Raw genomic sequence first — 25,721 nt, forward strand, 5'->3', positions numbered from 1 at the left:
TATTTTCCGTGATTGCAATTCCACTGTGAAGCGCGTTTTCAGAACATTATGAAGACCGCTGCTAGGCTAGTGGTCCAGCGCTTATCTTCAGGGCGGTTGATTATCGGCGCGAACAGTATGCGGAGGATGGTATGCGTTGGGGGAGGAAGATAGAGCCAGCTATCCTATCGATTATATATATCGACGACACGAGAAGACGATACTCAGGAGAGCACGGAGGATGTGAAGAGGAGCAGAATGAGGAGATGGCTGCGAGATTCGATGCTCTCCAAGACAACCTGACGCGGGCTCCACTGACGTTTTTGGCGGGACTCGACGAATCAGGCGAATCATGTGAATCTCGCCCCGCCCCAGCCACTCGCTGTCCCTGATTGGCCAATTGCAGCACGTGGCAGATTAAGTCATCATTTGTACAATCCAGCACAAAATCACATTAACAGTAGCATAACCCGCTTTTGAACCAACATCGATATTATGTACAAGAAAAGACACATACTCCGTATGCAGCAATCATGCTAAGCTCATGGCCGTACTGATCGGCGCAACATACCACTCCCAGTCATTACAGCTCGTTGGATCGTTGGAAGTCTCTACCGGAGACCCCTTCAGCATGTCGTTATCCCGCGCCTGCCATACCTTGACGATGACGGCGCGGGTCCGGGCAACATTGGAGACACTCGATTCTGCCATTGCCGCCAGTGCACGGAGGACCAGGGGCCGTCCGTATACAACCGAGGACTCGTCGCCAGGTTCGGACCATAGCTCGTCATGGACAGGGTCCAACTCGACCGCCGCCACAAAAACCGGCCATGTCATGCTCACGAGGGAGCCTGAATCCAGTAGATCGGACACAATGCGCAGGATCCGGCGGACGTAGTTGACCACCAGCGGGGTGCCCGGTGACGCGCCATACAAGGCGCAATGCAGGTATAGCACCGCGGCCAAGCGCTTCAGCTCGGCGGCAGACTGAAGAGCTTCGTCGTCGTCGTCATCAATCTCCTGCACTAGGCCCTCCAGCTTCCGTGTCAAGGATGCAGCGCGTAGGGAAAACGATGCGCGCGCAGAGTCTGAAGAAAGTCGTCGGCGGGTCCGACTCAATTCGGTGATGGACGACAGTATGGAGACCAGTTCGGGGCTACATCCCATCCAGAGGTCGACCTTGCCCTCGTGTTCTTGCCAGTAGTCGCTTCCAAACAGGACCTCCTCGCCGCATGCCGTGCGGCCCATGACGTCTTGGAACGCGAAGAACCGCTCTGCGAAAGACGACACGGGGTCCGAATCTGTGGCCCTAGATGGCTCGAGCTGTCGCTGGCGCTTAAATCGAATCAAGTCTTTCGCTCCCTTCAAATGAACCGTCCATCGTTGGTCACAGTTATCCACAATTTCGTAGAGACACAGCATCATCATGACCACAAGCACCTCTGGGTCCTGCGAGTAACTCAGTGATCCCTCGCTAGACAGCCGATATCGAAGACCCTTCAGAGCCTGTGACTTGAAGCGCAATGCAACAGTACCGTAGTCTGGGTTGAAGCGAGACCAGTGGCAGGCCCCGAGAGCTTGGATGGCGTGGAACAGAGTTGGCGACGCGGATAGGCAGAAGGGAAGAATCACCGACGCAAACGGCGACGACGCTCTGGAGCTCGGCGTCGTCCGAGGACACACATGTTGCAGATAGTAGTCAAACAGACCCCGGTGGTCCGTCGGCGGGATGTTGGGAAACAACGACAACGAGGCCGATGGGCCCTGGAGCTGCTGGACGTGCTGGAACGTATTGTGATAGTCGACCACATCGAGCACCAAAGGCGAGCCCGGATCCGCAAGCAACTCCCTCGACAACACCGGCTCTCTCCGCCGAACGACGAGACCATTCAGCTCATCGCAGGCGATATTCACCTGATTCGGCTGCTCAAAAGTCGACACACCGCTATTCACGAACCCCCACGGCTCAACAAGCGGCACATCGCACCACTCCTGGTCGTCCAGCAAGTGCGAGTCAGAGTACCCCGTGCCCGACTTTCCCACAGATTGGGGGCCGGCAGCACCGCGCGACTTGTTCCACACGCCGGCGCGCCCAAACGCCAGCCCGCGGCTCACGAACTCCGACTCCCATTTTAGCACTAGCTCGGTCGAGCAGGCTAGCCCCCTCTCCCTGCACCGGGTGCAGACGGGCTTCTGCGTATCGCAGCGCACTCGACTCGCCCGGCATTCTTTACAGCCCCCGCGACTTCGGGTCTTAACCGGACCCACGCGGTCTGCAGCCTTTCTACGTGGCATCCGATAGGAGGATTCTCACATGGCCCGGCTGGTTAGTATCGATTTCACCGCACCATCCCTCCGCCGGTGATAGGCGTAGCGTTTGGACTTGCGGCTCTCACTGCGACATGCGACTGCGGTGGCAAATGATGCAACGAGTTAAGGGATGTCCTGGCGCAGTCGGACACTAATGATCAAGGAGGCGCAACTGGGTATGTGTATAATGAGCCTCGGAGAGATCTCTATGCCAATAATTTAACTGGGAGAAAGTAATTTCGATAGATTGAGTAGGTAGAGGGGAACGCGAGTTGATAAGGAACGAATGGATGCCAACGGTGGAAGAAATCAGGTGCAGTCCGCCCTTCCGCCAATGGGAGCCGCTCCCTTCCCATCAGCCACTCATGCCTCAGGCAGGCCATATATTCTAGCAAGTACATATAGACAGTATACAGAGTAGATCTCTCTTAGTAGAACAGAAAAGATAAATAACTCAATCACGACCATGTCGTCTCGCCAAACGTCTGGTTCTGCCCCAGCTCAATCCACGGAGTCCCCTTACTGTCCACCGTCCCACTACTCACAGTATTGCCCCACCAGCTCAGACTCACCCCCGGGAACACCAGTGCAAAGAAGATGACAACAGCAGAAACAGCGACTCCAGAATCCAATGCCGCAGAAAGAACGTAGTTGTATTTGGCCCACCAGTTTGGTCGGCGATCTTTGATAATCTGTTGTCGTTAGTGGATCCGCCTCGGAGATATATTTTGCTCCGCATGAAGACATACCTTGTTGAAAATCAAACTAACCACGAATGCGGTGCTGTAGTTGATGCCGGTCTGGAATACATTAGTCAGGCCAATATACTCAACATGGAAGAAACTCATACCGCCGGGGGGAGATTTCCAGTTCCCGCAAAGAAAATAGGCCAGTGGACCGCATTGAGGAACCGGTTGTTGGGGTATTTCTTCTTGAGGAAGAACGTAAGTATCGGGAGGAGAGCCCCAATCCAGAACATATGCAGGAGCCCAGAGTATCTTTGTCCGATGTTATACAGTCGCGCGGGTCCAATGGCTGTCTGTGTTAGCACTTCAATCAAATAGGAGGGAGCATAACCATACCACCCCAGAATACTGCGCTGTTGTAGTTGACTCTTCCCTGGGGACAAGTAAAATTGTCGGCTTGGTCGCTGGAGCATACGTCCTTAACATTTCCGAGCATCCAGAGCAGTACACCATCTATGCGTTTGTTAATATAGAAGCTAAGACAGTGCTCTATGTACGGACTAACTTTGGGTCAGCGTGCCCAGAATACAAGCGATCAGCTGAGCGACGAACAGTGTCCGACGAGGAATTTTCATATACAGCCCGAGCTAGTGTTTATTGTTAGATGACTCCCCACTAGACGGATACAAACGAGACTGACCTTCATATCTGCACCATAGTACATTGCCTGACTCAATCCGGTGTAGGCGTAGAACTAACCGAGTTAGAAATCACCACATAAAGTATCAAAGTAAACATACCTTGAAGATCAAAAGAACGAGGGGCTTTCCTTTCAGGAGATAGCCCGACACAATCTCACCGAGCACAGTCAAAACGTTGGCGTTGAGATTGGCTACGGCATAAACAGTTCCAACTGGAATGACGTACAGCGCCGCCAGCGCCAGTGTGATAAAAAGTCCCCAAAAGGGAAGACCGGTATGCCATACATACTGGGTGAGGATGGCAACGGCGACCACAATGACCTGGAATCCATGTCAGTCGACCCGTCGTGCTCGGCCTGGGGGTTCCTACCGTCAGAGCCAAGTACCACCACCACGGAACATCCGGATAACGGGAAAGCAGTCGTGCGTGAATATCTTTTTTGTTTTGGCCCCGGAAGGTCTCTAATATGTCCTTGCTGTGATTCAATGCAACATGCGTGAGAAGACAGCTCAGCACAGCGAATCCCACGCCATAGCTGAGAGCGAACGTGACCGGAAGGAAGATAGGGCTGTATGCCTTGTACTTTTCCTCGTTGAAGGTCCCGGTGTCATCCAGAATGCGACTTGAGTTGTAGAGGTTACCAGTGTTGTCGTAGGCATCCGAGCTTGTCAGGGGCAGGTAGGCAGTAAACCAGGTATTAGTGTAGTAGAGGATGGGAGCTGCCACTGCGTAGACGAAGAACCAGCCAGAAAACACGTTGGCCTGTGCCCAGAACGGGATCACCAGAGGCGACGTGTTATAGGCGATTTGGCTCCAGTCGAAAGTGATCGGAAGGTAGCCCAGGCCGGTGGTCATTCCGAACAGGTTGTTCAAGACCTTATTCGTTGGAGCAGCCCAGCAGATGAACGCAAAGGTGCTCAGTCCAGTGAAGATATACCCCGGTAGCCAGTACCAGCAGAAGCTCCCAACGAAGACGTACAGGAAGAAGCGATAGCGGGAAATTCTCCACCCATCGGCGATGGGGTTGGCACCGGTGTGAAGTGTTTGGAACAATGCTGCGTTTGCCAGAGTAGACGGCCAAATCTTGTAAAAGTCAATGACAGTACCCCAAAGACGAACATACTACAACAGAACTTACCATATGCGGAGGCTCGATGATGTAGCGGTAGGAGAGTCCAGCAAGCCCAAGTCCAAACATCTGCATCGATAAAGCCAGTAGAATCTGGTAACCCACGGGGGTTTCCATTTTCAGATACACCTTCTGGGCCTGGATAATTGCACTGGCCTATACAGAGAGTTAATCTCATATTTTCCCTGGGATGGAGCTGAAGTACTCACCCACGACTGATTGAAGCTGAGGTTAGACATGATCGTGATGACAGCATGCTCCTTCACATTAAAATGGTGATCGGGATTGATGTGGATGTCCCGGCCAAAGACACGGATTTTCATGATAGGAAGTGCCTTTGCGAAGAAGCATCCAACCGGATAACTGATCAGTTGTGCGACGAGAGATGTGATGGTCACACTGGGGTAGCGCATCGAAAAGAATTGGTTCACGCCTGTTCCAACCTATATTCGACCCAGCTATGAGTATACCTTCATATCAGTGACCAGAGACGATAACATACCAAGGTAAAAACAACACCCAGAAACCACATTCGAAACGTGTTTATCGGAAGTGACGGATCATCCGTGTTGGGGACATTTGCGCGGACTTCGAGATAGGGCGAGTTGTCCGATTCGATTGTGTACTCGATGTTTTGGCTTTCCCCAATGGCGATTTCTAGGGCATCTTCGGCAGTCAACGGCTTCTTCTGAACGGCATCCTCGCGCAAAGACGGATCCCCTGGACATTCCTCCACATCTGCATTTTGCAGATGACCTGGAGGTTTTTGTGTCATTGAGAAGTTTAGTGTACAAAGGTCTCTCAGGAACCAAAGCTTTGTTCAGCAAATGCTACAGGTATCTAGCATTGGGCATACCGCTCTATATAACGGAGCCATGTTTAGCCGGACTTATCTCAAACTCCAAAGCGGGGAGATACGCAGATGGGCTAGAGGAAGGTCCTCCCCAGATAGTACGGGTAGAACGTCGATCCAACGGGCTTACCGTTTCTAATGCGGAGAGGAAGCACGGGAACAGCATTGTGATCTAGCCCGCGAGAGGACGACGCCGGATGCACCATAGAGGACAAGGAACGCCAAAGGCAGTAAGGTCCAAGCGAAGTCCGGGGCTAATCCGATGCTTGTGTTCGGGACAATGCGCCGGGAGCACCAACCGAAGGATGCACTACGATGCACTAATCTTGTTAGCGCTATCTTGTCCGTGGTTCCGTCGGCGCTGAGGCAAACTGCCATTTGGCAATGCTGTTCCCCAATAATGGTGAAGGTCGAACCGGTGGCGTCTGTATGGTCGTAATTCCATTGCGTGATGGAGTTAAAAAGAAGGGCCTGGCGATAGCGATAAGTCTATACGGAGTCTCTCGTGATGCTGATAAGGAGTGGGGACACGACCGAGGGTGGAACCATAGCTTATCGGTGCTTTCTCATCCCAGAGGGCAATGAATCAAGTGAGATAGATATGATACCGGATAGCACGAACAATAGTCTTTAGTCACCGACGTAGTGCAAAGACGACTCATCAGCGCAGGGATCGTTTTGAGCATTGGTGCTTCTGTATCCTCAAGGTGCTCCGGGTGTCTAATCTGGATCGGGTCCACCGCCACGGTATGCGGGGAAACCAGACAGCACGACTCGAACAGCTTCGCGTGGACCTTCCGCTGTCCTACCGCCAAAGCACCATCAGTCATCGTACGATGCGTCAAGTCTGGCACAGGGGAGTATAAAATTCCCACCGCCAGAGGTATCTCTCGTTTCTCTTCTCTGGGATATCCACACCCAATCAACAGACAAACTCTCCGTCATGCCAGTCACCAAGTCTTCGTCGATATTGATCATCGGGGCGGGCACCTGGGGTTGCTCAACTGCCCTGCATCTTGCCCGCAGAGGATACACCAATGTCACTGTCCTTGACCCGTACCCGGTTCCATCAGCCATTTCGGCCGGCAACGACGTCAACAAGATCATCTCGTCCGGCCAGTACAGCAGCAAGAAGGACGAGGTCGAAGTCAATGAGATTATCGCCGAACAGGCCTTCAATGGCTGGAAAAATGACCCCATCTTCAAGCCGTACTACCACGACACCGGCGTCGTGATGTCCGCCACCACACAGGAAGGATTGGAGCGTCTGGGGGTCCGCGTGCGACCTGAAGATGAACCCGATGTAGCCGAATTGACTCGGCCGGAGCAGTTCCGCCAGCTGGCCCCCGGCGTCTTGAAGGGTAACTTCCCCGGTTGGAGGGGGTACCACATTCGCTCAAACGCGGGCTGGGCGCATGCGCGCAACGCCCTGGTCGCCGCGGCGCGGGAGGCACAGCGCCTGGGTGTGCGCTTCGTCGCGGGATCGCCGCAGGGCAGAGTCATCACGTTGATTTTTGAGAACAACGATGTGAAGGGTGCCGTCACGGCGGACGGCAAGATCTGGCGGGCCGAGCAGACTATCCTCTGCGCTGGTGCGGCCGCCGGCCAGTTTCTGGATTTCAAGGACCAACTGCGTCCCACTGCGTGGACTCTGGTCCACATCCAGTTGAAGCCGGAAGAGCGTGCCCAGTATAAAAACATGCCGGTGGTCTTCAACATCGAGAAGGGGTTCTTCTTCGAGCCGGATGAGGAGCGTGGTGAAATCAAGATCTGCGACGAACACCCCGGGTACACGAATATGACCACGGGGGCCGACGGCCGCGTGAGGAGCATTCCCTTCGAGAAGACGCAGGTTCCTCGAGAAGCGGAGATGCGCGTCCGCAAGCTTCTGTCTGAAACGATGCCTCAGCTTGCGGACCGGCCGTTCAGTTTCGCAAGGATCTGCTGGTGTGCGGATACCCCCAATCGCGAGTTTATCATTGACCGTCATCCCGAATACCCGTCGCTTGTTCTTGGGTGTGGTGCTTCAGGACGAGGTATGAATGTTGTACGATACGCTTGACTTATGTGGTGCTAACAGTCTTACGCAGGCTTCAAATATCTTCCCTCGATCGGAAGCATCATCGCAGACGCCATGGAGGACAAAACCCCGGCAAAAATCCACAAGCTGATCCGCTGGAGCCCGGAAATCGCGATCAACCGTAACTGGGGGGACAGATTAGGTCGATTTGGAGGGCCCAACCGGGTCATGGATTTCAATGAAGTGAAGGAGTGGACTAATGTCACCCAAAGGGACATCTCGAAGTTATAGAGCGTGTTGTCGATGTATAATAGTTAATCTATCTTCTGGGGCCACTTATGTCTACCGGGTTAGTGGGATCGTTGTTATATCTGAATCTAGTCTAAGACTGTCGGGGAGGACTAAGCTCCTGCAGCTGAAATGTCTCTTCAGAGGGTTCCCAATTCCGTGGTCCATAGCCGCGCCCCTGTGCTTCCTCATCGGTTGGAAGTTTCGAGAAACCGTCCACGCCGACCTCAGTCCGGTCGTAGGGGGTGTCGCAGGCGAACGACCGCAGTGCGGGATAATATCGACGGTATGAAAAATATGCGACGAGTACGCCGAGGACAGACCCGCAGGTGACATCGTAAACATCATGTCTATAATCGTCTAGTCGCGAAATGGCAATCATGAGAGCGCCGAGGAACGGCACCAGCGCGAGAAGAAAGCGACAGAGATCGGTCCTGGGTCGGAATACATGCATTTGACCGGAAGCGAAGAAAGAGAGATATCCCAACCCACTGAACGAGAAGGAGCTGTGGCCGCTTGGGAAGCTCCTCCATCCTTCTTGGAGGATATGTTGGTTTGGTTGGGTGCAGACGGTCCAGGGTACCAGAACGTTCTCCGGGGTGCCCTTCTTGGGGAAACAGCGGGATATCAGGTCGGGGCGAGGTCTTCCAACGGCGTTCTTGATGATATCGGTTATGAGCGAGGTCAACATTATGGAGACCAGGAAGCCAAGGATGGTCACTTGGAGCTTGTAGGGAGCTGGGCGGATCGTAGCGCCCCAGAGAAGAATGATCGCAAAGGGGACAACTCCAGCGTAGATGATAGACCAGACTAAAGAGAAGGTAGCACGATTAGCACTCGTCATATACAACGTCTTCAACTCCACAAAATGCCCCGATGATTGATTTCTGAAGCCCAACACATTTGACACCAACTTACCAACAGACACTCGTTCCACCACCGCAAAGGGAAACTGGTTCGCTTTGCTATCCAAAGAAAACATGCGATGAAAAGGAGTGACAAAAAGTTGGATCAAGATCCATCCGGCCACAATGCAGCCTAATGCAACGTAGTCGACTGCTGGAAAAGAGCGTTGATAGAAGCGCGCCAAAGCACCGGACGATCCGGCTGATCCAGCAGCCAAGCCATTTCGAGGCATTGCGAGTGGGCAATCAATTGACGGATGACCGCGAGAGCATCGAGAGACGAGTGAAAGACGACGAGAGCCACAAGACAACAAGATGCGACGGGGGAATGTTCCACCGCACGGGCCACCCATCAACAACTCTCCGGCGGTTCTCCGCATCATCAGCTTCACTTCCTTTCCTGTACTTCCTTTTCTCCCACCATTCCTCTGCCTCTGCGCCCGGGATCTTGCGAAACACCGGGTTTTCTCTTCTGTGTCTATTTCTCTGTGCAATATCAGCGGTAGCCCATTCAGCATGGCGGAATCCGGACAGCCATCCGCATTGACAACGGCTTTTGCACCTCCACCGCCTCTCTGGAAGCACTTCACCCCAGAGAACGTGAAAAGACTGGAGGAGATCAAGAAGGAAGCCTCCAAAGGCGAAGACGGAAAGCCTCGGAAGAAAACCTGGACCCCCGCCGAACTGCGCGCGCTCGACCTTCCTCCTGAGCTACGCTTCCTTGTACCGCCAGAGGTGCCAACCGAAGGCCACTACAGTGTTTTTGGTGAACTCCAAAGTGTGGGTATCGTCAAGGCCTCTCATCGCGTTTAAGATCTAACTTCAACGCGTACCTAGCTCTCTACAGCTCTCCCTTCGTTAAAAGACCAAGGCATCGAGCAGCTCTATCCGTCCTCCCCCGCCGCTGAATCCGGTCGCGACACATCCGAGCCCTCAAAACCGCTAAACCACGCCTACTATCTCCTGAAAATCAGCAAATCTCTGCTCCTGAACTTCTTGGAGTTCGTCGGAGTGCTATCCATCTGCCCGGAGCAGTTCGAGTCTAAAGTGAACGATTTGCGCAATCTTTTCATCAATGCGCACCACCTGTTGAACCTGTATCGGCCACATCAGGCGCGCGAGTCCCTGATCATGATGATGGAAGAACAGCTCAGTCAAAGCCGGGAGGAGATCCAGCAGATGGACAAACTCAAAGCCGAAATCACGGACGCGCTCGATCGGCTGAGGAGGCAGGGTGTTGATGTCGACTCGGCTGCCGGGGCCGCTGTACAAGAAGAGAAGCCTACTACTGCAGAGGCGCAAATTTCGGACCATTCGCGCCTTGTGTGGGATCTCCTGGACGGCGATAATTGAGTCGGCATCGGCAGTGCTTCTTTTATATCACGAAGCAGCCATCCTGAAATTGGAACAATAGCACCATCCGACAGGACATGGTGATCACCGAGGTCTACGTACCAGCCGCCAATGCGCGATGCACGTCGTCTGCTTTATCAGACCTATCCCAGGATCGAATAGGGCAGCTCTGAATGCTGGCCGGAACATGGTAGGGCCGTCAGATCACGTGCGGCACTAGTTCCGCCCGTTTAAAATCCCGCCAAAATTTCTCCCACGGCTCTTTTCTCGCACACCTCGCATTCCGGCAACAACCCAGCTTGCAACAGCTAGTTGATCTATTGACTTGATGTTGTCAAAGGTCAATTGGCTGTCCTGCGTCCTGTGTGTCTTTATTGTCACTCAGTGCTAACATTGCATGAGTAAGTCTATCCAGGCGTTGTGGCTCCAAGCTACTATGATGATTGATGCCTTATATCTTTGTTTCAACCCCATCTGAGAGCACAAAAGTGCTTTTTGATTACAATCGCGCATCTACTATCTGACAAGCTGTCATGCTTCCAAATTTCACCGCCACCGATTGGTTGAATATTGCTAACTAGTCGGCTCAGTCTAGGTCCTCAGCTACTGCAATGAAACTCGGTATAGATATAAGAATGAATTGAATATAACTATCTTTATAATCCTGCTCGTCTCCTCGTATACAGTCGTTTGAAATTAGGTCTTAGGACATGGGTCATTATATATAAACGAAGGAACGTAAATCGAGCGCCTAGTCGGCATGTGTTTATGTACGAGCAGATCATTCTGCTCGGCGAAAATGTGCAGTAAGATCATCTCGGGCGGCACGGATGTCATCGGCGACGCTCATTCCAAGCCTTCTCGACAGCACACCCGGCGAGTCGATACAGCTCGGTCACAAAATCCGCGACCAGCTTGATGTGGACGATCTCCACGATAGAATACGACTGCCGGAGAAAAACGCGCTCCATCATGCCCGTCGCATTCTTGAGCAAACCGAGATCCTTAGTCGCCTGCGGGTCGGATGGATTCTGGAGAATACTACAGAAAATTGCCATAAAGGCGGACATGGGGTAGAAGATCAGCATCCTAGCGGCGGGTTAGTCGCCTTCAGACACAGAAAAAACAGGACTTACCAGAAAATGCCATCGACCAGGACGTGCTCAGCGGCTTCGAGGTAGAGCAGCGTGGAGCGACTGGCCTCGACGGAGAGCGCAAGGCTGGAGCTCACCCCGTCCACCATGCCGGCTTGGCCGTTTGCCCACGACTTGCAGCGACTGCTCGCCATGTGGATGATGGTCATGCAGAGGTGATAGTTCAACCGCAGCATCACCGAGTGCATGCTGACGTTGGGGTCGGGGGTTTCATGCGAGAACGACAAGGTCGGTCGCCATTCCGGCGGGACGGACATGCGCCATCGCTCCAGCTCGTCGTCAAGCTCGCGGATCTCCTTCAACAGCTCTGCGTCGGTTTTCTGGAGGGCCTTAAATGAGTACAATGCGCTGTAGGCGCGGGACTTGATGATGCTCAGGCGGAGGTCGACGGGAAAGAGCGGGGTCTCCGGCATTTCCTGCGAGCTGTGATGGCACGTCATGCTGTACCAGAGCTTATCGACGTAGCCAGGTGGGAGGGTAAGGTCGCAGTTCTCCTCTGTGAACATCTGCGGCTGGCCCGTGCGGATACAGATGTCCTTCTCAATGGTGTAGCAGAGCCAGAAGAGATTGCGGAGGTGTCCGTGGACACGTTGCTTGATCTCTTCCGACGATGTGGGAACCCCACTGGGTTGGAAGGAACAAGTATTGGCTCCGAGAGTAAAGATCATACTCATGGATATGTGGGCGTAGTAGTTTGACGATTGCAGATTGCCACTGATGAGCTCGTATAGTGACTGCAGGACAAGGGTCAGTAATGCGCTCGTCTGATGGAGTGTACCAACAGTCTATACACACCAGCATCAATATCGCTTGAAGGCTATCCAGCGTTGTGGGGTCTTGTAGGAGCTGAGGGATGAACTGCTGGACTTTCGGAACGAAAACTTCCCCGTCAATCGGCGGGATGTTAACCTTGCTCGGATCCAATTCCGGGTGATGACATGGATGGCCTATAAAAGAGGAAAAGGCAAGGAAGGCAAAGACGCAAGCCCGCTTGTCCGACTGTCCAGCCAAACTAGCGTATGGTTGCTGATAGGCCGCTTTGATAGTCTCTGAGAAGAGCACAGTGTCAACTACCGGAAATATCCGCTGCATTAAGGAGGATTGATATAAGTCGAAGTGACGTTCCACCACATTCCGATCCGGAAGCTCGAAGGCGCCTTGGGACTGGAGGTTCATCAGCACGGAATTCGATCGCTGTGCCCGCTCTTTCTCCCATGGGGGCCTGGTAGGGCTGAGTTTATCGAAGGTGACCTCCTGGCCAGTCCGCGCCTGCACCCATTGTCGCCCAGACGGAGACAGAAACGGGATGCCGGTAACGAGACTGACTGGGCCCAGCTCGCGGCCAGCAAAATGAAGTGGCACGGATGATGGTACTGAAGACTGGGCCAGAGGTGGCAGGTGCATGTGTTGGCCGAAGCCTGGACTAGTGGACCCTGGAGAATGGTGCGGTGATGCACGAGGTGCTATGGCGATGTCAGTTGCTGTCTTCTCGTTATGATAGTATGACGTACAGGACTCCTTCAGCAGGTTGTCCGTGAGCAGCTTCTCAATGCGATCAATGCGCTCTGCCAGGCCGGACGCCCTCTGCTCACTGCACAGGAGGTTAGCTTATTGCCTTGCCAACAGTGAGTAGCAGATCGCTATGTTCATACGGGATGGCATGGCTTTTCTCTTTCCGCTTTCTTCGGGTCACCCGAGTGAATGTACAGGGCATGTTATGATGGCTACACCAGTTACATTGTGGAAGAGCAGCATCACATTTGATCTAGGGTGCTGTCAGCTTCATGTCCGAACCCGGCTCTCCCGGTCAATAGACGAGATAGGCTGACCTTTCGTTTATAACAGGAATCGCAGGCTCTTGCCGTGCGCTGACGTGACCGTGAGACTTCCTCTTCGGATTTCTCTGCAGAGTTGGGAGACGGATACATGTGTCTGTAGCCTTGATCGGCTATTGACAACCGTTCGGATAGTCCAGATGTTCAACGCTAGGCACTTGACTGAAAGCAGTGGATTGTCTGCCGAGATGCGAGTCGAAGACGAACAAGAGCGGGAGCGGCCAAAGATGAAGGCCCGACTGCCGCTGACAAATACTGAGCTTATTTTGTCACTATTCCGTAACAGGAAACCATCCATCCCCAATGTATAAAGAGGACGGAGGACATCTTGGATGAATAGTATGAGACGTTTGGAGTATATTCGCAGGGTCAAGTGTGCGCAGATGTATGGTGTCAGTCGAGTTCTTCTTCATTCCCACTGGTGCTGCATTATTGGCTGGCACAGCGGGGAAGGATCGAAGCTGCCCGCTCTAGGATAAATTGGATAGTGGGTTCGACCGAGGACGATGTATACGATCATGATGAAGATTGGTCAGTGGTGAGGGGGTGCTGTGCGAATGGCTACCACAATGCCGGTGCATACTGAGGCTACCTCTGCACCCATCTAGCAAGGCCCACCGCAAATCATGTGATAGAAGACATCTCTCGCTGCCTGAATGCAGTTCGAATTGAAATGCCAGCGTCTTTCAGGTGGCACGGTTCCCCTCGTTGGCCTTCAAGTCTGAAAGCTGAGCACTGACTTAGTTCGCAGGAGTCGCATACACTAGTGTCGACAGGCAAAACCCCCGGCGAACCACTCTCGAGGAATGTTTTATCTAGTATGGAGCGGAGATAGTTTGTGTTTCCCTTCGTTATACTTGGTATAGGAAAGAAATGGTCATAAATATTCATGTAGCAAGCTTTTTATACGGCATTCCAATCTGTTCGCAATCTTCGATGCGCCCTGAGGGTTCGTCTGGCACTAGGCATACTCCTCATCGGCTGTGTTTGCTCTCGAACCGCTGTGGTGGAACGCAAATCAGCACTAATGCATGCCAGGTTGTTTGCGATCTATAAAGGGTGTCCATAACCGACGACTCTGTAGAGGGGTATGGCCAGAGACAGCTTGCGCGGGATGTAGTAGGAAAATTCTACTGCATGTTTTCTTGGAGGTTTCTCAATGTGCCCTGTTTCTCGTAGGCCATCCTATAAATAAGAGCATGCGTCCCGCATCGCATCGCTACAGGACTACTACATTAGCACAATCTCTGAATACACCTCTCCATACCACTCATGCTTCTATCAAAATGCCTGTCCTTTCAACCCCTTCAGAACACCCATCGCAGATGAAAGCCGTCATCTTCAAAGAAATCGGCACCATCGAGGCCGTCGACCGACCAAAGCCCCAAATCCAACACCCCACCGACGCCATCGTCAAGGTGCTCCACACAAGCATCTGCGGAACGGACCTGCACATCATGCGCGGCCATGTTCCAACCTGCGTGCCAGGACGTATCCTCGGGCACGAAGGCGTCGGGGTCGTCGACGCTCTAGGGTCCGGCGTGTCCAATCTTCAGGTCGGAGACTGCGTGTTGATCTCATGCATCTCCGCGTGCGGGACGTGCAAGCGCTGTCGAGCGGGCATGACGTCCCACTGCACCACTGGCGGATGGATCCTGGGCCATACGATTGACGGAACGCAGGCGGAATACGTGCGAGTCCCGCACGCGGGCTTTTCGCTGTACGTCCTGCCGCCGTCGGTTGATGCGCAGGCCGCCGTGGCGCTGTCCGACGCCTTTCCCACGGCGTATGAGTGTGCTATTCTGCCGGGGAATCTGCGTCCTGGATGCACGATTGCGGTGGTTGGGGCAGGGCCTGTGGGATTGGCCGTGTTGGTTCTAGCGAAGAAGCTCTTTGCGCCGCGGAATGTCGTGTTGGTGGGAAAGGGAGAGCATCGATTGCAGGCTGGGAGAACGCTGGGAGCCGATCACGCGCTGAGCTCCGCTTTGGGTAATGAACAGATCATCGAGCAGGCGCTGGCTGTGAACGACGGGGAGGGGTTCGATGTGGTGGTGGAATGTGTTGGCATTCCCGAGACGTTCGATCTCTGCCAGAAGCTCCTCGGGCTTGGTGGTGTTCTCACGAATGTTGGGGTGCATGGGACGAAGGCAGATCTGCATCTCCAAGATCTATGGGCAAAGAACATCTGCAAGTCACTCTATAACAGCAATTGGTTGATTCGTCTAACGGGTTGCAGGCATCACCAGTCGGCTGGTGGACACGACCACTCTGGGGGACCTGGTGAACCTGGTCCAGAAGGAGAAGATTGACCCAGGGCTGCTCATATCGCACCGTACGTTCCGTGAGTCCGACTGTAAGGCCAGAGCTGACAGATGTATAGGATTCGCGTTTTCAGACATCATGCGTGCGTACGACACTTTCAAGGCAGGGTCCTCGCGGGATGTGTTGAAGGTTGTTATCAGTATGGACTAGATGTTAGGTGTAACCAGAACAATAACTATCATGCAATGCCGACAACGGCCCGTTCCCGGTTCCCGTCCCGATCCCGCTTGTATACATCAAAACCACCATCCACACAATCTCACCCATTTGCAAACCACACAATCCCACCTCCTTAAAAAATACATTCAGACATTCAGTCCCTGATAACCACCCAGCGACAGTCACAACAATGTTCAACACAACCGACGAGTCTTCCCCCGGCTACTACGGAGCCACCAAGACAGCCCTCCTCCTCCTCGACTTCCACTCCCTCTTCATCCAGAAAGCCGGAGGACCGAACGCCCCCGCTGCCCTCAGAGTAGCGGCCGAGATGCGCGGCTGGGCAAAATCGCAGGGCATCTGGATCATCCACGCCCTGATCGACACCAACGCGCCACCGTACCCCACCTGCAAAGACTCCCACCGACTCATCGCCATTACGGCGAACATGCGGGCCAGCGGCGGCGAAGAAGCACCCGAGCTGCGTCCGGACAGCGAACACGATCTCATCTTCGTCAGACGTCCTGGATATGTGTCTGCGCTGAAGTCCCCCGGGCTGGAGGAGTTTTTGCGTGAAAAGGGGATCAAGTCGCTTGTTCTTACGGGGTTGAGCACGTCTGGGTGTGTGATGCGGACTGCTGTGGCAGCTACTGATGCGGAGTTTGTCGTCACGGTGCTTTCTGATGGCTGTGCGGACGGTGATCAGGGCGTGCATGATCTCATGATGGGGAAGGTGTTGAACAATCGCAGCTATGTGTGTCCGGCGGCGGAGTTTCGGAATGGATTTTTGAATGCTATGACGCTGAAGTCAGGATGAGATACGTGAAGATGGAGAGCACTGGAATCACCTTACCTTGAGTTTACTTTCCAGCCTGTCTGTACGCTACGCGAAGCTACTCGGAGGTCATTCGATTAACAGAAGCAATATAGGGGTGGGACTCTTCAGTGTATTCTAGAACTGGAACGCATAGGTCATCCTCTGCCATATAACAAGACCATACCAGCCCTTATCATAGGAGTAGAGTAGAGAAAACGCCAGCAACGAACAAGACCAGAACCATTCAAACCACTCTAGAAAGCCACAAAATAACCAACCGCAACATCACCTCTCCTTCGCATCCCCTTTCCACCACCGATAGATCGTCTCGCACCAGAACCACGTCTCCATAGTCCCAAACACGCCCAGAACCGCGAAGAGGAAGATCTTAGTCTTTCGCCCGATACCCAGCTGCGCGAAGGTAGCGACCGGGTGCTCAATATGGACAGTCTCGTCGTGCTGAATCTGCGAACTCGATCTCTTGTAGCGAGGGGCTCGAGAGCTGAAAGCGGGGGCGGAAGTGAGGGCCCGGAGTTGCGGGGGAAATGGACGTGGGCAGCGCATCAGACCATGGTTGGGAAGTTTCTGTAGAGCCAGTCTTTGCGTGGCTGTGCGGATAAATGGGGTATTCATGGTGAGGGAGAAGGAGGTGAGATACGAGGAGAGAGAGGGAGAGATGTGGAGGTTGACAGGTTACTTCCACGAGATGATCAGCTCTTGGTATCAGGCTAGTCATGCGCCAGGATGTAATACGCGATTCACCGCTAATTCTTACATAGATACTCTGTTCATGACTGAATCAGAGGTCTTTTCGTGATGTCAAGTGATACTTTGCAACAAATGAGTGTCAGAAAATAGGTAGACAAGCACCAGGCCCCTATACAAATCTGCCTTCATCCAGATGGAACATCTTCATCGTACCAGCCATGAGATGCTCATAATCGTTCGCACCAGCCTTCACCATAGCTGCCTCGATCCTCTTCCGACTGGCGAGCAGCTCCTGCGCGACCACGCCCCAATCCGCACTCTGTGTGGGAACAGTAACTCCCTCAAAGACCGGATCAATATCCACAGGCACCAACCTCCCCTCCAGCTTACGGATCCTTCCATCAACGATGACAGTGTCGATGTCTCGAATCGAAGAATGAAGCACAATCGCCGCAACAGGATCCTGCTCCGCAGCACAAATCATCCCAGGGCTTCGACCGTCAAAGATCACAAGGTCCGCCAACTTCCCGACTTCGATAGACCCCAGCTGATCCTCCATGTGGATGGCACGTGCGCCCTGGATGGTACCGAGCCTGAACGCATCCTGGACCGACAGATCGAGCAAACGCAGGTTCTTCCCTTCCGCGATGACTGCCTCATTCCGACGGGCCCGCTCACTCTGAAGCGCCAGTCGCATTTGTGTGATAATATCGCTGGAGTTATTGCTGTGGCAGTCGATTCCCAAGGAGCTGATATCCGAACAGCCGGGGCGGAAACACACGGGGTTGCCGTGGCCCATCTGCAGCTCTGTATCGGGCGTCGACGAGATCCATGCCTTGCTCTTGGTGAGCTTTTCCACATCCGAGTCGGTGAGGTTTGTAGCGTGCGACAGGAGGATGTCGGGGCCTAGGAGGCCGTAGCTGTCCAAGGTATCGACCAGCGAAGAATCGTCTTGGGGCTGTTAGCTCCTGAGGGCTGCCGAAGCTGCTTCCGACTTACTGAAATAGCCGCGCACGTAGTGAGTGGTGATGAGCTGGATGCCTGCCTTTCGAGCGCGTTGATACAGCCCGGTCACGGCGTCCTTGGGAAGGAAGAACCCGTCAAAGGCTAGTCCCAGCTGCACTCGGCCATCGCCCCATGGGGCACACCTCGACAGATCCTCGAGTTGTTGCAAGACCCAGTCTCCGAGCATGTCGTCTGCGGGGACGAATTCTGGCTTCCACGCCTTCAACTTCGTAGTAGGCGTGTAGCAAAACACGGACCGGATCCCGGATGCGACTGTCGCATCCAAGCCGTTGGTCGCTGATGTTAAAGGTTAGTGGTGGCCGGTAGAATCTAGATCTTTGCAGCATCAGACGTACAATGAGCAGGTGAGACGTTCATATGGGCATGGTCCACGACCGTTGTAGTCCCCGCATCTAGGGCTTCCAGGCAGCCTGCCAGTTGTCCCCAATATACATCCTCTGGTGTGTAGTTGGCTTGCTGGAGGTTTCCTACAATGCTCAGTATGCAACCGTGCGAAACAACATCGCTTGATCCTACCGGTGGGCATATACTCCAGAAGAGTCTGGTCTGCATGGCGGCCTTTGAGCTGGGTCTGCCACATATGGTGATGCGTATCGATAAATCCAGGCGAGATGATCTTGCCTGTGCAGTCCACGACCTGCGTGTCCGACGCGAGTGGTATGATCTCCGGGGCGATCTGTGAGATCTTGTTGCCCTCGATCAGCAGCGAGTGCTGGCGCAGTGGGTGCACATAGTCCTTTCCCTCGCCAGAGGGAACTAGGATGGTGGCGTTGGTGAGGAGAATCGAAGAAGACATGGTGGATAGTTAGACTGCTTCGCTGTATTCGGACTATGACATGGGATTATGTAGCTACCGCTCGGGGTTTGGCCGAGACCGAGTCCGAACGTATTATTAAGTCTAGCAGGCTGTAGTTATCTCCGTTCGGTCCGATGACAAGCTTAAAGAGGTAGATGCTGTGAGGGTTGCCTATAGCGATCAAATAATAGCCATAATACTGCATGTATTGTTCGGTCTTTCACGCAGTGCCCATATTCCTCATCCTTATTGCCTTCTGTCTGTCGCTGCGCCTCAGCTTTCCACCACTTTCATCAACCTCATATGGCCAGAAAGCAGGCGTCTCGTCCTTTTGAGAGCTCTCTGATGGAATGCTTACACCCGGCGACGGAGAGCTTTGCCGCGGAGCGCTTTTTGTAGACCCTTTCTTTCTCCTAGCAGCTTCCACACTAGGACTAGGCGGGGAGGCATCCATCAGGGGAGGTGATCGGATCCGCGACAGTGACCGCGACGGGGTCTCCAGCGACGATGTGTTGTGGGCCACCGGTTGCTTTCCTTTCGGGGAATTCTTTTTCTGATTGACAACACCAGCATTGCCCAGTTGCAGCACCTTTCCCAATGGACTCAACATCTGGTGTACTGCCGATTCACTAATTATCTGTTGCGCTCGCAGCTGTGGAGTGGGATAAAATCCGAGGGCTAAACCGCCCTCCAACAGGCAGGACACAAGGTAAATGTTCCCAGCGCCGAGCACGGGCACGTAGAGGAAACATAGGAAAAGAAATGCCCGCCAAAAGACCATGGGCCACGGGAATTGTGCCTGGCTGGCGGGTTTGGATGCGGACAGTACCCCATTGGTGACCAAGCCGGGTTCGTCAGAGATAGTAGCAGTCGTCCATGCTTTCCATCCTTCCATCAGGCACTCCTGGCACGCCGGGGCAGATTCGCCCCTGGAAGGACAGTCGTGCTTGCCGCAGTTGAAGGCAGAGAAATACATCGGCTCCAACAGCTTAAGACGATCCTCCCAGAATGGCTTCAGACTCCCATGGTCATCGTAGGGACTCTGCCAAAGCCATTTGGTCCAAAGCTCCAGGACGGCTAGTGCGGTCTCCTTATTTCCCATGAAAAATTCCTCGTGTTCTGTGTGGCAGAAACAGTCGAATTTGAAGTTGAAGTTTCCCAGCTGCTTCTGGGCGAGCTTTTCGAGGCGTTCATGTCCCCAAATTGCTTCAATGCGGGGTCGCGATGTTATTTCCCACCCTTTAATCTGACACTTGTTCTTATAGTAATTTTCACGTTCGAGAACGCGTGTTGACTGGCCTATCTTGTACATGTCACCGTCGTCAGACGGGTCATAGAAGACATAGGCAAAACCGGGACCGTTTCGGTCAGCCCAAGAGAATGGTTTTCTGATCTGGTCGCAGATATCGCCGATGACCCCGATGAGGGTTTTGGGCGGACTGAGCTTGCCGGACGCCTCCCGCGGCGGCTCCTCACCGTCGCAAGATCTACTGTCGGGGGTCTCCGGGGGTGCAGCCTTGCTGGACTTGCACGGGGTGGAGGGTTCAGTGGAATTGTCGCACTCAGGGGCGTCTCCATCCGCAAGTTCAACATCAGACTCACCGTCCCCGTTCTCCTCAATTTCGCTGTCTGAGCTCTCCACCGAGACCGGCAAATCATCCCTAGGTTTTCCAGATTTCTTAGAGCTTCCCATGTTGATGGAAACGCTATCCAGTGTCGAATTTACTTACCTCTTACTTACCTTTACTGTCCAACCCCCATAATCGCCCCCAATTGCCCTTATATCTCACTCAAGACTACCCCTGGTCCTTCCCCCGCACGAGGCTGAGACGTGATAAAGCAGCCTAGAAGCTCAGCCCCGTCCAGGTACAATCTGCGCGCCTAGAGATGCAAGATGACTGCGGCACATCCCAATTTGGTATAGACTCCGAGCTGGGTATACCGGCGTGGTTTCAGCTGTGTGATATCAGCACTAACAATCGATTCTGATTGTTATCCTTGAGGGTTGTAGACTCCGGTGCCCGCTCTGTGTGGTATATTTAGTATCTTTTGTCAGGGGTGCGAGTAATGAACATGTCCACGTGGATGAGTGTCGGGGTAGTTCCGTTCGGGCTCGCTGGATGAAGTATGGTCTACTACGTGTGGTGCTGATTGCGACGTGACATGATTGCATTCAATATCTAGCACGGGCCATGATAAGGAACAAAATCAGACCAGCCGCAAGAGTCGACGGCGGAAGAAAACAAATGGTATCTCGAATCAAAATCGCGCGACAATCCACCCATGCTGCGTGCCCGGACGGACGACTAATTTCGAACTAGTCAAATTAGTCCCTATCAGCTGTATTCTCCAACAATCCTCCCAGCCACATACCTGACGCTCTCACATGACGGTGCAGATGCAGCAGTCACACTCTTCGTCACCGCAATCGCAGCCGAAACACGGCTTGGAGACGGTCTTGATGGGTTTCTTGATGGACGAGCCGGAGCTGGAGGAGGGGAGGGTGAAGTTCACCGGGGAGGAGAGCGAGGAGGCGGCCATTTTGACGTTTCTGCAACGGTTGGAGGAATGAAGATGTGAGGAGCAGAAGCTTGATATACACAAGAAAGAGGCGGAGAGAAAGAACAACGTCAGTCAGGCAGCCAAGTCGTCGACCATACTTGTTTGGGCTAAGCCGCGCGCTAAAAAAAGAAGGCCACCACACTAACTACTTGTGGATGTTGGATGTGTATAGTGACGTCGGCAGCAGGGCTGTGTCAATCTATATCGTGTCAAGCATCATCTCAGGATTCATATCAACACTATTAGACATAATTACAACACTCAAATCATCAATCATTCATGTGGCCAATAGATCTTCTATCATCGGAACACGTTCATCGCAGTCGCACGTCGCGTGGCACTGCGCGCTGGGGTATCGTCTAAGAATCATCCATATCAGCCCGCTTTTAGGTAATCCAATCTATCCCATTAAGTTGTAGTCGTCAAGCCATTATCCAAGAACCGTGCACGCTTAGAGCTGCTCCGCCCAAGGAGCAACGCCCGGCTGCATCTGGTTCAGCCATTTGACCAGCTCGGTAAGCTCGGCACGGCGCTCGTCCTCCAGCTGGTCCGCATCACCCGTCAGCACCGACTGGAAGATCGGCACCAGCTGGGGCGTGAGTTCGCGGATAGTCGCGTCCTCCCACTTGTCTGGAGTGATGTTAGTACTTGTCACTGGTGGTGGCATATCATGAAAGGGAACGTACACAACTGGCAGATCATGCGGTAGAGGGGGTCATTCTCCTCGTAGTCGTTCTTGAGGGGCAGGATCTGGACAAGAACAGGCAGGACCTCCTTGAGGGGGACGCTCTCGCGGTGCTTCAGGATCATGCGGCTGAGACAGCCAGTGGCGTTGTCCTGAAGACGGGAGACGTCCATGTGGAGGCACTGCTCGAGGCGGCTGAGGATAGTGGGGAATTCCTTCACAAGCTCAGCGCCAGCGTTGGAGTGCTCCACCAGACGACCAACGGCGTAGGCGGCGTTGGAGCGGGTCTGGGGGTCCTCGTCACCAAGACGGTGCACAAGCAGCTTCAGGAAGCTAGGGGTGAAGGGGGTGACCGCTCCGCCCATGCCGTTGATGCACTCGGCGAGGACACCAACAGCGGTGGCACGCTCGAGAGACTCCGTGCTGCCGGCATAGCGGAGAACGGTCTTCTCGAACACCTTCCACAGCTCGGCGAAGCTGTCGCCCAGGGCGGCGGCCATACCCGAAACAACGTCGAGACCAGTGTCGACGACGACCCAGTCAAATTCAGAGGTCTCCTCACCGGCAGCAAGGGCCTCGTCCTCGGGGCCGAACTCAAGCTGGCAAGGGTGCTGCTTGGTGATGATGTCGGTGATCATGGTGATGACGTTGTGCAGGGTGGTCTCGTTGGCAATCAGAGCGGGACCACAGTAGCGAAGGTTCTCCGCCATGTTGCGGTTGATGTCGGCGACGGTAGCACTAGGTATCAGCTGGTCAGCAGTTGTCTAGACTCTGCATGTAGAGCAACATGAGAAGTGATAAAGTGGTTCAGGTTTTGTGAGATAATCGTGTTTCACATCAAGTACGCATTGCGCATCGGAGTGAGCTGGGTAAACGAGGTGTTCATCATTGTACAGACGTGCGGTGATAATCAAAGCATGTCGTAGGAAAATACCAAAAGGGAAAAAGAAATGTACGTACCGATCATCTTCCTCGGTCCACATCTTGATGGTAGCAGTCATGAGGATTTCACCGAACTTCTTGACCTCCTTGGCGGGCTCGACCTTCAGGGGAAGGCCGGGCTGCCACTTGGGCATCTGGCCGCTCTCTTCGGCGATGGAGAAGAGCATGGCGTAAGAGCGGTGAAGAGTGCTGATGGTGTTCTTACGGACTCCCTCGTAAGGGTGCTCCGCAAGGGGCAGGACAACCTCGATGGTCTTCTCAAAGTAAGGCAGATAAGCGGTCTTGGTGTGGGTAACAAGGTCACCGATGACCTCAACGGCGATCTCCTTCTCGAGAGAGATGGGAGTGGTGGCGGTGATGTCGTCCCAGGCATCTTCGTCCTCATCGACGTCGACATCCTCGATCTCGCCGTTCTCGCCAACCGGCTCATCATCGTCATCAGCGCTGGCGACCTTGACCTTGCGGCCAGCAACGGTCACTTCCTGGCCGATGAGGTCCTTGGCAGCCTCACCGAGAGAAACTTCGAGGTCGTTCTCATCCTGCTCAATGCAATCGAACAGGCCCTTGACAACGCCATCGAGGAAGGGGGAGAAGTGCTCGGCATAGACCTTAGACATAGCACCCCAGAAGATGTAGGTGCTCTCCTTCAGGCGGGAGTGGCCAAGGTGAAGAGCCTCCTCGGTGGCACGCATGAGCGGCTCAACGTAAGGCTGGTAGCGCTCGGGGCCGGCGGCGGCGGCCATCTCACCCATAGCATCAGTGACGCTAGCGCGGAGGTCAAGCTCCTCCTCGCTGTCCTTGACAGTAGCGAACTCCTGGAGGAGGTGCATGGACTCATCGAAGAAGGGCAGGAAGGAGTCTCCGGCAGAGGAGGCAAGAGATCCCAGGGCTCCGGCGGCGAGACCCTTGATTCTAAAGTCGGGGTGCTTGAAGAGCTTGTGGAGGATAGGGACCAGCTCACCTTGGTAGGGAGCAACGTCCTTCTCGTCCAGACCGTCGACAACAGCGTCGATGGCGCTGATACCGGCCTTCATGATGTCGATGGTGGGACCATCCTCTTCGCCCTTGTACTCCTGCATGGCACTCGCGAGGTTGTTGAACAGAAGAGGCATGAGCTTCTCGTGCTCCTGGCTAAGGTCCTCGGCAAGATCATCGGCGAGACGAGCGACGGTGTGCAGAGAGGCCTGGCGCACCTTAGGCTCGGGATCGGCCAGAAGCTGCAGGACCATGGGGAAGATTTCCTTCATCTGAGTGCTGATGAAGTCGGGAGCGCCCTCCACACACATGCCAAGAGCCATGATACCGGCGCGGCGGTAGTCAGGGTTGCTGTTGCTGAAGTACTGTCCCAGGGACTGGAGAAGAGGAACGACAACCTGGCTGGGGGGCAGGCTCTGAGCGAGCATGTCGAGGAGACCCAGGGCAGAGCGGGCAGGGGTGATATCGTCGTCGGCCGCGGATGCGTCACCGAGCTCAGTGACGATGTGGAGAGCGGTGCGGGTGAGCTGCTCACCAAGGCGCATACCCTGGATCTTCAGCTTGCGATACTGGACGCACTGCATCAGGAAGCTGATAGCCTGGGTACGGGTATCCTCGTCGGCCTCGGTGTTGGCGGCAATCTCATTCATGAAGACGACCAGATCCTTAAGGTGGACGGTCATCAAGGCCGGGTCACAACCCAGGAGGGTCTGGAAGACCTCGAAGCCCTGCATGACGCGGTCCTCGTGACCTTGATCGATGGACTCCTTCAGAACAGCGACCATGGAGGGCAGGATCTCCTGGAAAGCCTTGACGGGAGCCATGTTCTCCTCAGAGTCGAGGTGCATGCCGAGCTTGCTCAGCGCGAGGAGGGTGTTGACACGGACCTCTTCGCTCTCGGGGTCGCGGATGGTCTTGCTGAACAGGTTGACAGGTCCTGGTACTTCTCCTCCAGACCCTCGCCGAGCGTCTCCAGAATCGTGAAGAGAATGTAGATGGCAACACCACGCTCGTCCTTGTTTCCGCTGTTGCCAGCCTAGAGCAGCAGGTTGGGCAGTTCGGGCCACTCGCCATCGTTCAGGTCGACCTTGGCGACGCACGAGATCACACGGGCGACGGAGTGACGGACAAGGTCGGAAGACTCGCCCATGGTAGCACGGAGCAATTGCTCGCGGATCTGAGGCTTCTGACCGGCCTGGACGGAAACCCAGTGCTTGTTGACGAGGGACCGAGCCTCGACGGCGGCGAGCTGTCGGAGGTTGGCATCTTCGTGTCCGGTAGCGATCTGGATGAGAAGGACCAGGGACTCGGGCTTGTTGTAGAACTCGCGCTGGAGAATGCCGGTGGCCTCCTTGACGTTACCCTGGGCAGCTACAGAGACGCAGTCAGTATGGAATGCGATAGGCAGGGTCGGAAGGGCACTCACGGTTGAGGACGATCTGCAGTTGCTGCAGGAGTCTCTGGTGATCCAAGAGTGGATAAGTTTTCTCACAGAAAACGATGGATCTCTTGGGA

The 25,721-nt window shown here is 54.2% G+C and overlaps 10 protein-coding genes across 10 annotated transcripts in view; 3 read left to right on the forward strand and 7 right to left on the reverse strand.

The window, feature by feature from the left end:
- Positions 1–510: 510 nt before the first annotated feature.
- ATEG_05949 (fungal specific transcription factor domain-containing protein) lies at positions 511–2,206 on the reverse strand (the record flags this gene model as incomplete). Its single annotated transcript, XM_001215127.1, has 2 exons — positions 511–1,971; positions 2,099–2,206. The coding sequence occupies 2 exons, from the start codon at positions 2,204–2,206 to the stop codon at positions 511–513; spliced, it is 1,569 nt and encodes a 522-aa protein (XP_001215127.1).
- A 541-nt stretch (positions 2,207–2,747) lies between these two features.
- Positions 2,748–5,581, reverse strand: optE (small oligopeptide transporter, OPT family; the record flags this gene model as incomplete). Its single annotated transcript, XM_001215128.1, has 9 exons — positions 2,748–2,981; positions 3,039–3,089; positions 3,140–3,328; positions 3,372–3,488; positions 3,676–3,729; positions 3,966–4,760; positions 4,816–4,962; positions 5,016–5,249; positions 5,309–5,581. The coding sequence occupies 9 exons, from the start codon at positions 5,579–5,581 to the stop codon at positions 2,748–2,750; spliced, it is 2,094 nt and encodes a 697-aa protein (XP_001215128.1).
- A 1,021-nt stretch (positions 5,582–6,602) lies between these two features.
- ATEG_05951 (NAD(P)/FAD-dependent oxidoreductase) lies at positions 6,603–7,970 on the forward strand (the record flags this gene model as incomplete). The annotated part of the gene is made up of 2 exons (XM_001215129.1): positions 6,603–7,695; positions 7,750–7,970. The coding sequence occupies 2 exons, from the start codon at positions 6,603–6,605 to the stop codon at positions 7,968–7,970; spliced, it is 1,314 nt and encodes a 437-aa protein (XP_001215129.1).
- A 91-nt stretch (positions 7,971–8,061) lies between these two features.
- Positions 8,062–9,105, reverse strand: ATEG_05952 (phosphatase PAP2 family protein; the record flags this gene model as incomplete). Its single annotated transcript, XM_001215130.1, has 2 exons — positions 8,062–8,777; positions 8,886–9,105. 2 exons carry the CDS (start codon positions 9,103–9,105, stop codon positions 8,062–8,064), a joined length of 936 nt encoding a protein of 311 aa, XP_001215130.1.
- A 283-nt stretch (positions 9,106–9,388) lies between these two features.
- med7 (mediator complex subunit MED7) lies at positions 9,389–10,225 on the forward strand (the record flags this gene model as incomplete). The annotated part of the gene is made up of 2 exons (XM_001215131.1): positions 9,389–9,652; positions 9,710–10,225. 2 exons carry the CDS (start codon positions 9,389–9,391, stop codon positions 10,223–10,225), a joined length of 780 nt encoding a protein of 259 aa, XP_001215131.1.
- Positions 10,226–11,058: 833 nt separating this feature from the next.
- ATEG_05954 (putative C6 transcription factor) lies at positions 11,059–13,093 on the reverse strand (the record flags this gene model as incomplete). Its single annotated transcript, XM_001215132.1, has 5 exons — positions 11,059–11,314; positions 11,362–12,143; positions 12,175–12,842; positions 12,891–12,970; positions 13,032–13,093. The coding sequence occupies 5 exons, from the start codon at positions 13,091–13,093 to the stop codon at positions 11,059–11,061; spliced, it is 1,848 nt and encodes a 615-aa protein (XP_001215132.1).
- Positions 13,094–14,500: 1,407 nt separating this feature from the next.
- On the forward strand, positions 14,501–16,512 carry ATEG_05955 (uncharacterized protein; the record flags this gene model as incomplete). The annotated part of the gene is made up of 4 exons (XM_001215133.1): positions 14,501–15,323; positions 15,451–15,546; positions 15,595–15,675; positions 15,872–16,512. 4 exons carry the CDS (start codon positions 14,501–14,503, stop codon positions 16,510–16,512), a joined length of 1,641 nt encoding a protein of 546 aa, XP_001215133.1.
- A 285-nt stretch (positions 16,513–16,797) lies between these two features.
- Positions 16,798–19,042, reverse strand: ATEG_05956 (uncharacterized protein; the record flags this gene model as incomplete). The annotated part of the gene is made up of 5 exons (XM_001215134.1): positions 16,798–17,120; positions 17,434–18,126; positions 18,220–18,522; positions 18,582–18,713; positions 18,763–19,042. 5 exons carry the CDS (start codon positions 19,040–19,042, stop codon positions 16,798–16,800), a joined length of 1,731 nt encoding a protein of 576 aa, XP_001215134.1.
- Positions 19,043–19,144: 102 nt separating this feature from the next.
- On the reverse strand, positions 19,145–20,735 carry ATEG_05957 (GIY-YIG nuclease family protein; the record flags this gene model as incomplete). Its single annotated transcript, XM_001215135.1, has 2 exons — positions 19,145–19,213; positions 19,401–20,735. The coding sequence occupies 2 exons, from the start codon at positions 20,733–20,735 to the stop codon at positions 19,145–19,147; spliced, it is 1,404 nt and encodes a 467-aa protein (XP_001215135.1).
- A 1,320-nt stretch (positions 20,736–22,055) lies between these two features.
- Positions 22,056–25,721, reverse strand: part of ATEG_05958 (putative importin beta-4 subunit) — a gene marked incomplete at both ends in the record, with an annotated part of 3,904 nt that continues 238 nt past the window's right edge. The window contains 5 exons of the mRNA XM_001215136.1: positions 22,056–22,234; positions 22,291–23,027; positions 23,250–25,176; positions 25,317–25,577; positions 25,633–25,666. Coding sequence (XP_001215136.1) covers positions 22,056–22,234; positions 22,291–23,027; positions 23,250–25,176; positions 25,317–25,577; positions 25,633–25,666 — 3,138 coding nt within the window. The remainder of the gene's footprint in view (positions 22,235–22,290; positions 23,028–23,249; positions 25,177–25,316; positions 25,578–25,632; positions 25,667–25,721) is intronic.

The sequence above is a fragment of the Aspergillus terreus genome, genomic scaffold, assembly GCF_000149615.1.
Source record: "Aspergillus terreus NIH2624 scaffold_8 genomic scaffold, whole genome shotgun sequence".
In the NCBI taxonomy this organism is placed as follows: domain Eukaryota; kingdom Fungi; phylum Ascomycota; class Eurotiomycetes; order Eurotiales; family Aspergillaceae; genus Aspergillus; species Aspergillus terreus.